The sequence below is a fragment of the Dipteris shenzhenensis genome, chromosome 13 (assembly GCF_047967505.1).
Source record: "Dipteris shenzhenensis isolate YYH24624 ecotype China chromosome 13, Dip_SZ_1.0, whole genome shotgun sequence".
Taxonomy (NCBI): Eukaryota; Viridiplantae; Streptophyta; class Polypodiopsida; order Gleicheniales; family Dipteridaceae; genus Dipteris; species Dipteris shenzhenensis.
This window is the reverse complement of record NC_141608.1, coordinates 48,120,220-48,135,250: the sequence shown is the minus strand read 5'-3', so window position 1 is coordinate 48,135,250 and position 15,031 is coordinate 48,120,220. Positions and strand designations below refer to the sequence as shown.

General features: G+C 48.3%; 1 protein-coding gene across 2 annotated transcripts in view; it reads right to left on the bottom strand.

The window, feature by feature from the left end:
* AMY2 (alpha-amylase-like 2) overlaps nt 1-15,031 on the bottom strand; it is a 64,763-nt gene that overhangs the window by 775 nt on the left and 48,957 nt on the right. For both annotated transcript variants that reach the window (XM_087383902.1, XM_087383904.1), the window contains exon 10: nt 49-147. In XM_087383902.1, coding sequence (XP_087240028.1) covers nt 49-147 — 99 coding nt within the window. The remainder of the gene's footprint in view (nt 1-48; nt 148-15,031) is intronic.

The window sequence follows — 15,031 nt, the reverse complement described above, 5'->3', positions numbered from 1 at the left end:
GATTTCTCCTTCACTGAACAAGTATGATGATAAATTAACATCACTTACAAGTTTCTGTATTTGTTCTTGAACTGATGTTCCCCAGTCATAAAAATGATCATAGAAGACTGTTGGTATGCCAGGATGCGTCAAAATGTAAGCATAACCCTGAATAATACAAAACTCAGAAACAGCACCACAAAATAGTCTTTCAAGGCTGGATTTGGCTCAATACATGATATCCAAAACACCACATAATTTTTGAAATAGACTGGAAATTATCTGTGAAATCAAGCACATGCAGCAAGAAAGCAAAACCAGTCATTCTGCAAATTTCCAGAGTTTTGAATGGTCAATGTGGGGAAGATGAGAAATAGGAACAATCAATGCATGATATATGCTAACTCATATGTAGTGCCCCCCTGGATATTTACAGGTCTTCAAATGGTTAGCGTTGTAGTGATGGCTTTACACTGATCCTTTAGGTCGAATGATTCCGAGTTTGGGTTGCCAACAGGAGAGGGCATTTCTTCATCTCAGAAGTACACACCAGCCATGGAGAGCATTTAAATAAAGTTGCTGTCATGACTTACCACTCGTCTGTCTTCAGCTAAGAGAGTATAACACGATTGCAGGAAATAGGTCAAGCCAAGTCATACATTGTGTCCTAGAACACCCTGAACCAACCATTACAGGGTGGGCTTGGTTGATTGAGCAAAAGATGCTAAATTTGTGCATTGCCTTGTAACAAGCTACTTGTTTGGAGTCTCGCCATGAGGCCCAGATGCAGCTCACACTACACATGTACTCCTCTAGTCTAAATTAACTTTTTACAGGTGTGCTCTTACAACAACTAGGCCTTTACCTTCATTGCCAATTTCCTTAAAGCAAGGAGAAAGAAGCATTCAAGGCTCCCTCATATACTACCCACAACCCAAGATAAGATGGAACAATAGTCTACTCTTTTCACTTCACAAATATGTGATGCAAAACCAACGCTAATATACTTAGTAGAGACAATGCCCCATCTTGCCCATTGCTTGGAGCAGGGTGGGATAGCTTCGCAATATACTCTGGAGCTACAAGCTGAAAGAAAGAAAGAAAGAAAGTCTATTAACGTCCACTGGAGACCAAAAGGTCTATGGGACAGCAAGAAACCCTCTAGTACATCTGCTTTAGGGAGGGCACATGGCAGCTCCCAAGGAGTGCAAAAAGCCACCCACATTATTTAGAATACCTACATGATAGTCTGGAAGAGTAAATAGCCATACATCAGTTTAAGACTGAGAGTCTTTTGGTTTTGATTTGAACTCTCTAATTAATGCTACGCCTTCACGGTAAACTGCCCATTTTCCATCCTTTTTGGCAGCCCTGACTTTAGCTAATTCAGTTGCCTTAATCTTAAGTTGAGCTTGTGTAAGCTCCTCTGCTATCCATACTTTGGTGCCCTTCAACTTGTAAGATTGTCGAAGAAGAATAAACCGCATATCTTTTGACTTCAGTGTAAGGACAGCATGACCTTTATAGTGCAAAATAGAAGCTGGCCTGGAGTCGTCATCATCATCCACCCATTCAATGTTGGGCAAGCTTGCTTTGATCTTTGTCAATATTTCACTACATGTGTCCTCCTCTTTACCAATCTTCTGGGAGTCCCTCTATTCTAATCTTCAGCGCATTATCACATCTAGCTTCGTGTTCTTTAATCTCTGCTTGAATATCTGACTTAATGCTTTGGTGTCCACTTCCACAATCACTTCCTTCTTAGCAGTTTGTACTTCAGTGTGAACAAGATCTTTGACTGTAGAGACTAGCTGCAAGGTAGGGGGGAATCTTTACAAGATTTTACAGCCTCATCAATTACTGCCTGCTTACCAGGCCCTTCCAGAATGTGAAGTCGAGCCTTTACTTCTGCCAGTTCCAATCGTAGCTCTCTCACTGCCTGCTGCAGATAAAAGATCTGATCCTGTTGCCCAAGGATGGGTCATTTTGAGCCTTCTTGTTTGTAATTCCGTGCATATGGAGAGGATGTCATGGCTGCAACTGTAGAGTATCGAGTCTTGATGGATGTTGAAGGAGTTGAGGGAGTTGAGGGGGACTTGGAGGAGAGGGTAGGCCAGTAGTCCATAGTTGGCTGTCTGTTTGAACCCCCTAGCTTAACCTAACCCCCGGGTTGGGTTGGGGGTTTAGCCCAACTCAAGGTTACGGTTAGTTAGCTGCTTCTAACGGGTACGGAGGGAGAGGTACGAATGGAGATGTATGGCTTCTGCTGATGGGCGGTACGGTATTGGCTGCCTGTTGATGGGCTGTATGGACGGGAGGGAGGTACGGACGATAGGATTGTACAGTATTGGCTGTCTGCTAACGGATTGTACGGACGGGGGTACGGAGGTACAAACGGGGTACAGAGTACGGACGGGGAAAGAGAGAGAGCGAGGCTAACGGGAGAGGAGAGGCTGAACAGGTAGAGGCTGAGCGGGAGAGGCTGAGTTATTCGATAAATAGGTTGACAGAGGATAGAGATTGCATATGCCATCCCTTAGAAATGGCTACACGTTACATTGCAAAAGTTGACAGGTTGTACATGCCACATTCCATCCCAACTTCCTCTTTTGTCACATTGCCTTAAGCAGCTCATGCATATAATCAATATTCTAAAGGAACATGATGCCAACTTGTTTTAATTCCCATGTCATCATAGCTCCAAATATCTTGATGCTGCATTCGTGATGCAAATGGTGGTCCCCGGAAAAGCAAAAGGATGAAGCCATCTTTGGTGATGAAAGGCATACATTGCAAGTACATGGACTCAAATTTCCTTAGGAGATGTTAGCACTTGGCCCTAGTACGGCCTTGTAGGCTAGTTAGGACATCTGGTCCTAGTCCCGGTCAACTAGTTGACTTTGGGGCAATATAGTGGTCACTCTTGTACTTTGTTCATTATCCATTTGCAAGTACTTTTTTTCTTTTTTTTGCAAAGAAAGGAACCTTCTATTAATGCTTGAAAGACTTCATACAAAACAGCAGCCCCGAAGGTGCTGAGTATGGAAAATCTGAAAAAAGGCTGAAAGAAGGAAAAAACCGACCTGTTCCAAAGAAACCTGGTTCATTGCCTAGGGGATCTCTGGTACAGGGGCTAATAGCCACGTGGGGGGACTATACAACCAGTGAATCCCTCGTGGAGTGAATATATAAAAAACTCCTACAGGCCAAGCCTTGCAGAAACGAGCGCGCCTCGCAACAGTCGCCCTAGAGCCTAGGATCCGACACTCCCAAGTGGAACGGAGGGTGTAGATGATATCTTGCCAGATGGCGACCAAGGTAGCCGAGGGTGGAACCGGATACTCACCCATCACCAAACTACAGCGAGCAACCCAAATGTTCCACGCCGTGATACCGGCTACCACCTCCCATACGCTGTCCTCCGGAGGAGAATGAGGATCGGGGCTATCAGGAGGGACTGCCTCATGGAGCTCTATCCTCTGAATGCTCTAACCCTATATCCGGGAAGCTGGGAAAACCTCATCAAGCTGGAACGCGTGTCCTCCCTCAGTCAACCAGGCCACCATCCCCCATGTGTAGTCCCTCTGAAGGCTCTGCATACAGGTCATAATCTTGAGGGTTCCCATCCAAATTCTCACTACGCTACGACAACTCCAGAGGCAGTGAGGGATCGTCTCCATAAATCCAGCAGAGCAACAATGACACTACCCCTCCACCTGCATCTGCTCCAACCACGGGCCAATGGGCAAGCTAGAACGGACCTCCTGGGGCACTCTCCGGGCCACCCAATGCCTCTCCCTCAAAGGGGTCCAAATCGAAGAGTCCATCTAAAGCCTCTTGCCAATCCGTGTGATGTAGGAAAAGAAGGGCACCTCGTCCACCTGCTCGGCAAGGCCACTCCTGGAGGGCCAAAACCACTCTCCTGAATCCCACTGGACCTCCCTCAAGGGCCTACCCTCCCAAAGCCAGAGGCGCCATCTGGGGACATCCTGCCCTGGGATACTGGGAGGACCAATGTGCCACTCCTTCCCCAATCGTCCCACCACTCTGATCATCTACCAATGAATCCCATCCAAACTCCCATCCATCTTTGGGTCTCTTTCAGTGAGTGTCTGAAGTAAGCCTCCAGGTCCTACACGAAAAAAACTAGGCTGCATGCTGCCTCGCTACATCATCATCCTCAAGGGGACCCCAGTCTGAGAAAACTGACCCAACCATCTGCTGTTGTCCATCCACACATGAAGTCCCTCCCACCAGGACTCAGGGATGGCTAGGTCAATCTCCCTCATCCGCTGCCCTGTCCCTCACAAATGCGCTAAGGCGCCAAGCCTCGCCTCTGCCTCCATGGGTAATATGCTCCATCTGCCAAAGAAGATGGCCGGTCCACTTTCCCACTGTTCCCAACCAATGTGAGTCTGCTGCCCAAGCGTACGCCCATCCTGATCCCCAATCTCCGGGTGCCAAACGAGGGGCTGATGCTCGAACTACTCTCTGTAGCCGGGCTGAGCACGAATGAGCCCCCTTGCTAATCTCTGCCAAACCCTATGGAAGCTCCTCATCAAGGGGAAACCCTTCCCCGTAAGGGGGGCCTCTGAGAAGATCCATCTGTGTGAATGCTGCCACTGCCCCTCAGTGCGTAGGGTGTTCCTGAGAAGCCCTCGCTGTAAGAGGAGCTTCCGAAATTCTGCATCTGGGGTGAGGCTGTGCACAACCAACTTGCCCAAGAGGGCTCTGCTCTGCATCTCTAGATCAATGATACCCAAGCCTCCCAATGCCTACGGCATGATCACCATCTGCAAAGCGATCCAAGCTCTAGTATTCCTCGTGCCGTCCGATCATGCCCAAAGGAAGTTCCGAACCAACCGTCGGAGCTGCCCAATTTCCTCTGTGAAAACACCAAGCAGGAGGCGATATACCAGAACATGGCAAGAAGGACCTGATTTGCCACTAAGGCATGGCCCACTAGGGAGAGTTTGGCCGAGCTCCAGTAGAGAAGCTTGTGCCGAACACTCTAGAGGACCGGGGCGATCTACTGCTCTGCTATTATATCAATACCCACCTGACATCTGAGGTATCTCGTTGTCTGGTGCAGCGGTATCCAACGGAAGCCAAAGTCATTCCCCCACTCTCGAATCTCCTCTGTCTCCTCAGAGCCTGTGAAAAATCCTATGGATTTTGTCATATTGATCCGCACACCCGAGGCCTCACAATAGATAGCCAGGGCTCCCTTGACTCTCTCTAAGCTCGCTGTGGTGCCCTCTACGTACAAGGCCGTGTCATTTGCAAACTCAGAGTCTAGCAGCTCCTTCTCTCTGATTGGGAGCCTCAACCTTGTGAGGCCCGCCACCTGTGATCTCAAATAGTAGCCCAAAGCCTCCGCCACAAACAAGAAGAGAAAGGGAGTGAGGGGACAGCCCTGGCAAATCGAGCGAAAGAGAAGAAAGGCCTCGTCCGTGTGTCCACCGACAAGCATCTGACTAGAGCTCCCCACATAAAGCGCAGAAACTCCTCTGATCCATCTGTCTAAGAAAACCAATCTCTGCATAGTACCCTCCAAGAAAGACCACGGCCAACGACTGTGACTCCTCCCTGACCCAATCCATCGTGACGATGTTGTCTAGGATGTTGCGCTCCTGAACGAACCCAGTCTGTGTAACGTGGATGACGTCAATGAGATGGGGCCGTAACTGCAAACTCAAGGCCTTAGCGAGGATCTTGTATGCAGTATCAAGCAAAGTGATCGGTCTCCACTCGCGGATGTCTGACCTATCTCCCCCTTTCGAGATCAAACAAATCCACCCCCTGCTCAAGGACTGAGGAAGGGAGCCCCGTGTCAAAGATCTCTTGGCAAGCTAGGCGGAAAGAGGTGGAGATGATGGGACTAGCTGTTAGAATTATTATTATAATTCAGCAGTGACCAATGTAATGTAATAAGTAGGTTAGGGGCACTTCTAAATCCGCTCCTCCTCAACCACTGTCAGGCTAACTTCCGTAGCTTCCACCATCGCAGCATCAGGATCTCCTAGGGCTCGCTGCAAATACACGGGTGAATGCGAATGTTGGACCTCCATCATGGGATGATCACCTGGCTGAACCGTGGCCCCTGCTGCTGGAGGGGTGGGTCTCCACGTATGGGCTCCTGCTACCGCTCCTCCGCTCCTCCGCAGGTGCCTCTCTCTCTCTCTCTCTCTCTCTCTCTCTCTCTCTCTCTCTCTGCATCTAGCCCTCTGCCTGCAGCGCTTTCGAGCCAGTTTGCTTGGTTTCTTTTTCTTTTTAACCTGGGTCCACAGTTCCCTTCTAAAGGGGTCACCCAGGGGTTCTGAGACTCCTATTGTTCCTATCTGGGGAGGTGCTTGGCCCTGGCCTGCTGACTCTGTCTGCTCTGCGGGGATGGGGGGGGAGGAGCCCATCCTTGTCCACGAGGGCAATCTCTGGCTAGGTGACCCATCTGTCTGCAACGAAGACAATCGCCCAAAAACCCAAAAATCTCCATACGCTGGCGAAGTGTACCTCCCTCAAGGGTCTCTAGGAGGATTAACTCTGGGAGGGACTCTCAGCTCTCAACCACCAATCTGATCCTCGGAACCCGGTCGTATGCTACCATTGATGTGGGCAAATCTGGCAGAGACTCCAGCACAGTGCCAAATGCTCGACCAATGGAGGGAGGATGGCCCTATATTCCTTTGGGAGCCCCGAGAAGTGGAGCGTAACCGAAAAACGAGAAACATGGTGCATCATGTCCATGTCCTCCACTGTAAAGCCATGGTACCAAGGGAAGAGGTACACCAAATGAGGGCCAAAGAGGACGGGGCTCTGCTCCACCAGTGTCGAGGCAGTATCGGGGGAGCTCAGCTGGATGAGGAAGACGCCTCTTCCATAGATGGTGACCTCTCCTGAATGTGGTCACCCTCTAGTACCAAGCTCACTCTCGCACCTGTCTCCTTGTGGGTGTGAGGGCCACAATTTTGCCCACGACCGCCTTGTCTTGGAGGGATTGAACTACTTGCTGTACCTGTTGCTTGTCGACTGGAGAAAGAAGGACCTTCACCGCTGTGGGATTTGACGGTGCTGCCATAGAGCCCCTCTGGCCAGACCAACGGTCACCACCAAGGATTTCTTTCTCCGAACGAGCACAAAAGCTCCCACTGCAAAGAGAGAAAAGATAAAAACCAAGTAGGGAAGCGAAGAGGAGGGACGGGATGAGGCAAAGAGATGTCGATGGAGGAGGCGAGGGGGGAGCGGAAGAAGATAGGCTGAGGGAAGGAGGGAGAAGACGGAAAGGAGGCGAAAGAGGGACAAGGGGGCGGCAGGGGATGGCAGGGAAGAAGGGGCAAAGAGGCGGGGGGGGGGGGAGGTGGAGAAGGCAAGGAGGAGGAGGCGGGGAAGGCAGGGGGCAATGGAAGAAGGCATAGGGGAGATGGCGGGGGGGAGGCCGAGGAGAAGGCGGGGGGCGGAAGAGATGGCAGGGGGAAGGAGATGGCGGCGGGAGGCAGAGGAGATGGCAGGGGGGAGGCCGAGGAGGGGGGGGGGGGGCGCGGAAGAGATGGTGGGGAGGAGATGGCAGGAGGCAGAGGAGGCTGCAGGAGGGAAGAGATGGCAGGGGGGGGCAGAGGGATCAGCGAGGGGCAACAACTCACGCGGGAGGAGAAGCCTTGCTACAATGCATCCTATGTCTTTGGGATCCAGCTCACTTCCTATGGTGGCACAAACACTCACAATGTTCAATAGCCTTCCTTTTTGTTGCAAGTACTTCGAGTTCTCTGGAGTGTTGTTTTGCTCTCTTGTATTCCATTGCTCCCTGCACTCAACAGTGGTATTAGAGCAGGTTCTCTTGCTCCTACTTCATGCTCACCTTCAGCTCAGCTCAGCTCAAGAAATCAACCTGTACTATAGCTCGTTTTTGCTGATTACAGCTCGTTCTTGAAATCATCCTGCATTCCAGCCTGCTCCGGACCTACAGCCAGCATCTGCTGACTTTCCTTGTGCTGGAACAACTTTGGAGCAGCCTAGACTGCAGAAACCTGTTTCTGGCACTGAAAAACAGTCATGCAACTGTTTTTTTACTTTTTCAGGTGCCATTTCAACACGTTTCACCTATTTTGAGCTGTCCGTACATAGGCAACATCGTTCTGCAGCCGTCCACTGTCCCATATGGTTGTACTTGGTGTGCCACGAGTTGGTATCCAGGAATTTCTGGGGTATTGTATCTAGATCCCAGACTACACCAGTCTCTCAAGCACAGGCATCTACTACCCCCACAGCCACTACTATTCTTCTGGTTCATCTACCACTGCTACCGCAATGCCTGCTCCAGTGCCTCTCACACGCGTACAGATTCATTGGGATCAAAGAGATGCACATGTACATGCAATGATTGCCATGAATAGTAAGAGGGTTGTTATAGCTCACATTTGGCCTTGCAAAACAGCCAAGGCTGCATGGGACACATTGACCAATCTCTATCAGATGCGGAATGAGACCAGGGTTGCCTATTTGCATAGGCAGCAAGATGGTGTTAAGATGAACGAAGGGGACAGCATGGATGCCTACCTCACACAGGTCAAGGATTTTAGAGAGCAACTCATCAATGTTGATGAGATTGTCCTAGATTCACAATCGGTATCCATGACACTTGATGGGCTCCTTGACTAATACCAGGCTTTTGCTATACGACATTGAGGCTAGTGGCCATGGGTAACCCATACCACTATTCTTTCGATCAACTCGTTTCCCTATTCCTGCAGGAACTCCTACAAGAGGAGCAGAGTCGTTAAAACAAGGAGGCTTCTACTCATGCGGAACAAGTCTGGGCTACCAATCACAGGAGCAAAGGCAAAGGGGGGAAATCTACAGCAAGCCCAAACCCTCATTTGGCACCTCATCATCTTCTTCTCCTGCTGACGAAAAGAAGAAGTGCTGTAATTATAGCAGAAGCCCGGCCATGACATTTATGCATGTCGGAAGCACATTGCTTTGAAAAGTAAAAACATCAGCAAGGCCTTGCAGTTAAAAATGTTTATACTGCCCATGATCACACTCATAAGGCAACAAGCCTGGCTCAAGTTGAGTGGGCAGTTGTTTTGACCTGTCACTACACTCCAGAGATGCATACTTTAGCTTTATCAATTTCATATTCTAAGTCAGCTTGGTATTTTGACAGCAGTGCTTCTAAGCACATTACCTCCTGCAATCTCCGTTTCCGTCCTTGAGTGATGCTCCACACAGGGGCACTGTCACTTGTATAACAATGCAGACTATCCTGTGAAAGGGATTGATCAAGTGCAAGTCACATCAATGTCAGGTGATACAGTGACACTTGTGGAAGTTTTGTATGTTTCAGGTCTCAAGAAAAATATGACTTCTATTTCAGCCATCTCCACACATGGCTTCAGAGTTCTTTTTTATGGTCTTTGTCGTTCCATGCATGATAACCGGTACCATAATTGTATTGTATTCACTAGGACACTTGGCACCGGCTCTATCACCTTGATATCTTTGAAAAACAGGCTGGTATAGAAGCTAATGCCATTGCTGAATCTGTGATTTCCAATACTCACTTAAGGCATGAGAGATTGGGGCATCTAAACTTTAACAATTTGGTGAAGATGCATTCAAAGGACATGGTAGATCTCCCACCCATGCAGCAGATACAAAACATGTATGTGAGAACTGCTTATTGGAAAATATGCTAGCTTCCAATTTCCACACAATGGGAGGTGCATCCAGGAATTTGCACCTAGTACGTAGTGATGTATGGGGGCCTAAGCAGACAACATCACTTGGGGGAAAATTATACTTTGTTACTTTTGTGGATGACTCCACCAAGTTCACTGTGATTTATCCCATGAAATCCATGTCGGATTTCTTCTTTTGCTTCAAGCATTTTCTTGCCTTAGCAGAGAATGAGAGTGCGAAAAACACTTGCCGATTTCTACTCCGTTGGAACTTGGCTTCTGTTTCTCCTTCGAAGATGGGAGTGCCCTATTTGATGCCACTGTTATTAGCAGGTTGTGGGCTGCCTTATTTACTTATGTCATACCGGGCCATGCATGTTTGATATTTGTTAAGGACGTTATTTAAGTTAACCCCGTTTCCAAAGAAGTAGCCAGTTAACGCCAACTCCTTGAGTCCTTCTCAGATTGCTTTCTTTACGATCTACCCAATGAACTTCCCCCTGAGAGACCTTAGGATCTGAGGATAGATCTTGTGCCTGCCACTTCACGAGAGACCTTAGGATCTGAGGATAGATCTTGTGCCTGCCACTTCACCTCCAAATATTCCCAGCAAGAAGAGATCAAGTAGAAGACCTTTTGAGTCGTCGTCTCATTTGACCACAAATTGTTATCAATGCCAAAATTTCTGGCAAAAACCTGGTACTTGGGCCAAATTGTCACTAAGGACCAGATTCTCATGAACCCAACAAAAATTCAAGTGATCTAGGATTGGCCTGACCTCAAAGACATTCACCAAGTCCGATCCTTCCTTGGTCTTTGTTCATATTATCCAGGATTGGCCTGACCTCAAAGAAATTCACCCAGTCCGATCTTTCCTTGGTCTTTGTTCATATTATCAGAAGTTCATCAAGCATTTCACTAGAATTGCAACCCCTCTCCATAACTTGACCAAGAAGAAAATTCCTTTCCAATGGACCAGCAAAGGAAAGAAAACTTTTCAAGAACAAAAAACGGCCATGACCAATGGTCCTATTTTGAAGATGCCTGACCTTCAACAGCCTTTATGGTCAAAGCTGATGCATGTGGTCAAATTTAGGGGCAATCCTCACTCAACATGGTCACCCCATAGCCTATGAGAGTCGACGTCTCAAAGATTCTGAATTACATTATAACATTTATGAGAAAGAGCTGTTACCTGTAGTACACAGCCTCAAAATCTGGAAGCGCTACTTGATGGGCCATGAATTCATTGTCAAAACTGATCACCAAAGTCTGACATATTTTCTCACTCAGAAAAAGATGCAATGAGGTGGGATCATTTCTTTTCCATGTTCCACTTCCAAATCATGTACACTTTAGGAAAAGCGAATGCTGTAGCTGATCCTCTATCCCGCAGACCTCACATTGCAAAAATTTCAGTCATCTATCACGATGACTAAACAGCCATGAAGAATTCATGGGCTAATGATGCTGGTTTCTCCAGCATATGGACATCCCTCCAAGAAGGTAAAGTGCATTCTCATTATGTTATCTCAAAAGGGTGTCTACTAATGGATAATCTTTTGTGTGTTACCCACCCTCTTCGAGAAAAATGCATGAGCCGCCCTATGCGGGACATCGAGTAACGGCAGCCACCCTTGCAGCCATGGAAAGGTAGTAAAGTTCGATAGAGGAAAGACTCTGGGTCTTCTTCAACCCCTTCCAATTCCATCTTTCACCATGGACTTTAATTCTGGGAATCCACAAACACCAGAAGGAAATGACCAGATTTGGGTCATTGTTGAGATTCAGCAAACAGGCCCATTTCATTCCTTGCAAGAAAACTCTTAAAGGACCTACTGCAGCCGAATGTTCATCAAGCACATCTTTGTACATCATGGGCTTCCCTCTGAGATTATTTCTGATCATGATGCACGCTTCACAAGCACCTTTTGGCATGCACTATTCGAAAATCTTGGCACCACTCTCAAGTTCTCTTCTTCTTTCCATTCTCAAATTGATGGTCAAACTGTGGTCACTAATCTTACACTTCTGGATTTGTTGAGATCTTATGTCAGTAAGCAAAAAGGCACTTGGGAGCAGTATCTTCCTTTAATGGAATTCGCCTATAATAACAAAATTCATTCCTCTACAAGCAAAGCTCCAATTGAAATAGTGCAATGGCAAGTACTGCTTTTTCCTTTGGTGAAGACTAAATATAAAGTGTTCCTAGCTGACGAGTTTGCCACAGATTTCACCGCCATATGCAAGTAGGTTAAAGACATGATCCAAAAGTCCCAAACAAAGCAAAAGCAAAAAGCTGACAAACATTTGCGAGCCTTTGAGGTCAAAGAAGGTGGTTGGGTCCTCCTCTGTTTTCACAAAGCAAGGCTAAAACACAAGAAACAAAACAGGGCAATACTATACTTTAATGCTTCGGTACTACGGGCCTTTCGTGATAGTCAAGAAGATCAACGAGTTAAGAGTTCAGCTTGGTCTTCCTGACCATTGGAAGATGCACAATGCTTTCCATGTCAGCTTATTAAAGAAATGCAAGGGTCCAGTACCAACCAAACCTATTTAGGAAGACCCTCCAAAAATCGAGGGTATAGACAAAGTGTTAGAACCTGAACAGATCTTGATGCACCAAGATCAAGAAGCTTGCCATGGTTGAGCATACAGGCGCTACTTGCTTAAATTTCAACATTAAAGTCACTAAGACGATCAGAAGTCAGTAAGCGCCACCTGGTCTTCATCACTTGTTCGAGGCATGCCAGCAGGACCCCACTTTCCTTATCACACAGGGGACGTGGGGGCCGCTCGAGGGTATCCCACAGCACCTAGCAGAGGCTGATACAGGAGTTCGGGAGAGGCAGCCAGTCTGGGAGATTATCAGCAGCATTACAGGATGGCACATCTGGACCTCGCGCTGCGCGCAGATCCTCGGTGGCACCTCCTTATCGACTGCCCAGATCACTGCCCAGATCATGGCGGAGATTTGGAGTGAGATTATTCATACCCTCAGAGGCCAGTGGGACCAGATTCAGGGAGACTCCCGGGCTGGTCAGGAGAAGCGGAGACGCTTCCTCCAGGCTTGGGATACACAGAGCCTCTTCTTCGAGCAGACTACGCAGGGCCTTCGGTGGCACTACTCACCACCCCGATGGCTGTTCATTCACACTCAGCATATTCCTCCGTGAGAGTATGATTTATTATGCTACCTTTTGGGCTGCGTCCGGTTTGTGAACGCAGCCCGTCAGCTATAAGCTGACCTCTTGTATCTTGTTCTCGAAGTAATATAATTAGAACTGTTTTTTCGGCAAAAAAAGAAGTCAGTAAGCGCTGCTGGCTGCCCACAACCCCGCTGCTCCTCCGCCCCACCCCTTCTGCCCTATCGCCTCCCCTTCGCCGCCCTTCCACCCTGCAGCCCCTCCCGCGCTGCTCCTCCGCCCTTCCTCCTCCCCGCCATCTCGCCTCCCCCGTCACCTATCCCCTCCGCCATCTCGCCTCCCCCCGCCATCTTGCCTCCCCGTCATCTATCCCCTCCGCCTCCTCCGCCTCTTCCTTTCTGCTCCTTCACTCCATCCTCCTCTCCTTCTCTCCCCCTCTTTCTCTCCTTCCCTATCTTTCCTTTTACCTTCCCTTCCGCCCTCTCCAACTCTCTCATCTGCCTCTTCGCCCCACCTCGCCTCGCCTTCGCCCCCCCCTCGAACGTCCTTCTTCCTCACCCCCTCCCTTTTTTTCTCCTCTTCCTCCCTGTAGTGGGAGCATTTTTGCTTGTTAAGGCGAAAGAAAATCTTAGTGGTGATCCTTGGTCTGGCCAAAGGGGCTCTATGGCAGCACCCTCGAATCCCACAGCCGTTGTTAAGGTTCTTCTTTCCCCAGCTAACAAGCAACAGCTACAACAGGCAGTTCAGTCCCTTCAGGACAAGGCGCTCGTGGGTAAAATTGTGGGCCTCACGCCTACACGGAGACAGTTACGAGAGTGGATCCAGGCGAGCTTGACATTAGAGGGCGACCACATCCAGGAGGTCACCATCTATGGAAGAGGCGTATTCCTCATCCAGCTGAGCTTCCCCGACACTGCCTCGACACTTGTGGAGCAAAGCCCCATTCTCCTTGGCCTGCATCTAGTGTACCACTTTCCTTGGTACCATGGCTTTACAGTGGAGAACATGGACACGACACACCATGTTCCTCGTTTTCCGGTTACGCTCCGCTTCCTAGGGCTCCCAAAGGAGTATCGCGCCATCCTCCCCTCCATTGGTTGGGCATTTGGCACCGTGCTCGAGTCTCCCCTAGAGTCGGCCGCCTCAGTTGTAGCAGATGAAGGGGTCCCCAGGATCAAACTAGTGGTTGAGAGCCCAGAGTCCCTCCTAGAGTTGATATACCTAGATGAATCCAAGAACATTCCCAAACTCATCCTCTAAAAACACAACATAGTGCAGTTTCAATCTCACGATAGTCACTCATAAGATTGGAAACCATAAACTCCATCACGCATAGTAGGGACTAGCTACTCACTGACGTCATCAGCGCCCAACAGTGGGGGTAGACCATAGTATAAAAGTATGCTCTCACACATACAAATCCACACACCCACACATACTTGAGCATCCATTTATACAAAGTCTTCGTACTGAGTTTCTGTCGGCACTCCGGAGGTGAAGGGCAAACTCAGCCATGACGAAGGCTAGCACTAAAGGAGAAGGCTAATCAAAAAGTAGTCCAAATCTCTTCATTCAAGCTACAACGGCTTGTGACGATTTCATTTTACTCTCTGCTAAACGAGCATCTAAATCTAAATCTAGCTGGTAGGGCAATGCAACATTTGAGATAGAAAGAATTATCGCAATACCAGTAGGCCGCAACTTGGACGAAAACTTCACAAGGTGAAATTTGCATGTCCGCTAATATGGCCAAAGCATATACCTAGATGAATCCAGAAACATACCCAAACTCATCCTCTAAAAACACAACATAGTGCAGTTTCAATCTCACGATAGTCACTCATAAGATTGAAAACCATAAACTCCATCACGCATAGCAGGGACTAGCTACTATGACATCCCCACTGACGTCATCAGCGCCCAACAGTGGGTGTAGACCATAGTGTAAAAGTATGCTCTCACACATACAAATCCACACACACACACATACTTGAGCATCCATTTATACAAAGTCTTCGTACTGAGTTTTTGTCGGCACTCCGGAGGTGAAGGGCAAACTCAGCCATGATGAAGGCTAGCACTAAAGAAGAGGCTAATCAAAAAGTAGTCCAAATCTCTTCGTTCAAGCTACAACGGCTTGTGAAGTCTAAACGATTTCATTTTATTCTCTCCCAAACGAGCATCTAAATCTAAATCTATCCGGTAGGGCAACGCACCATTTAAGATAGA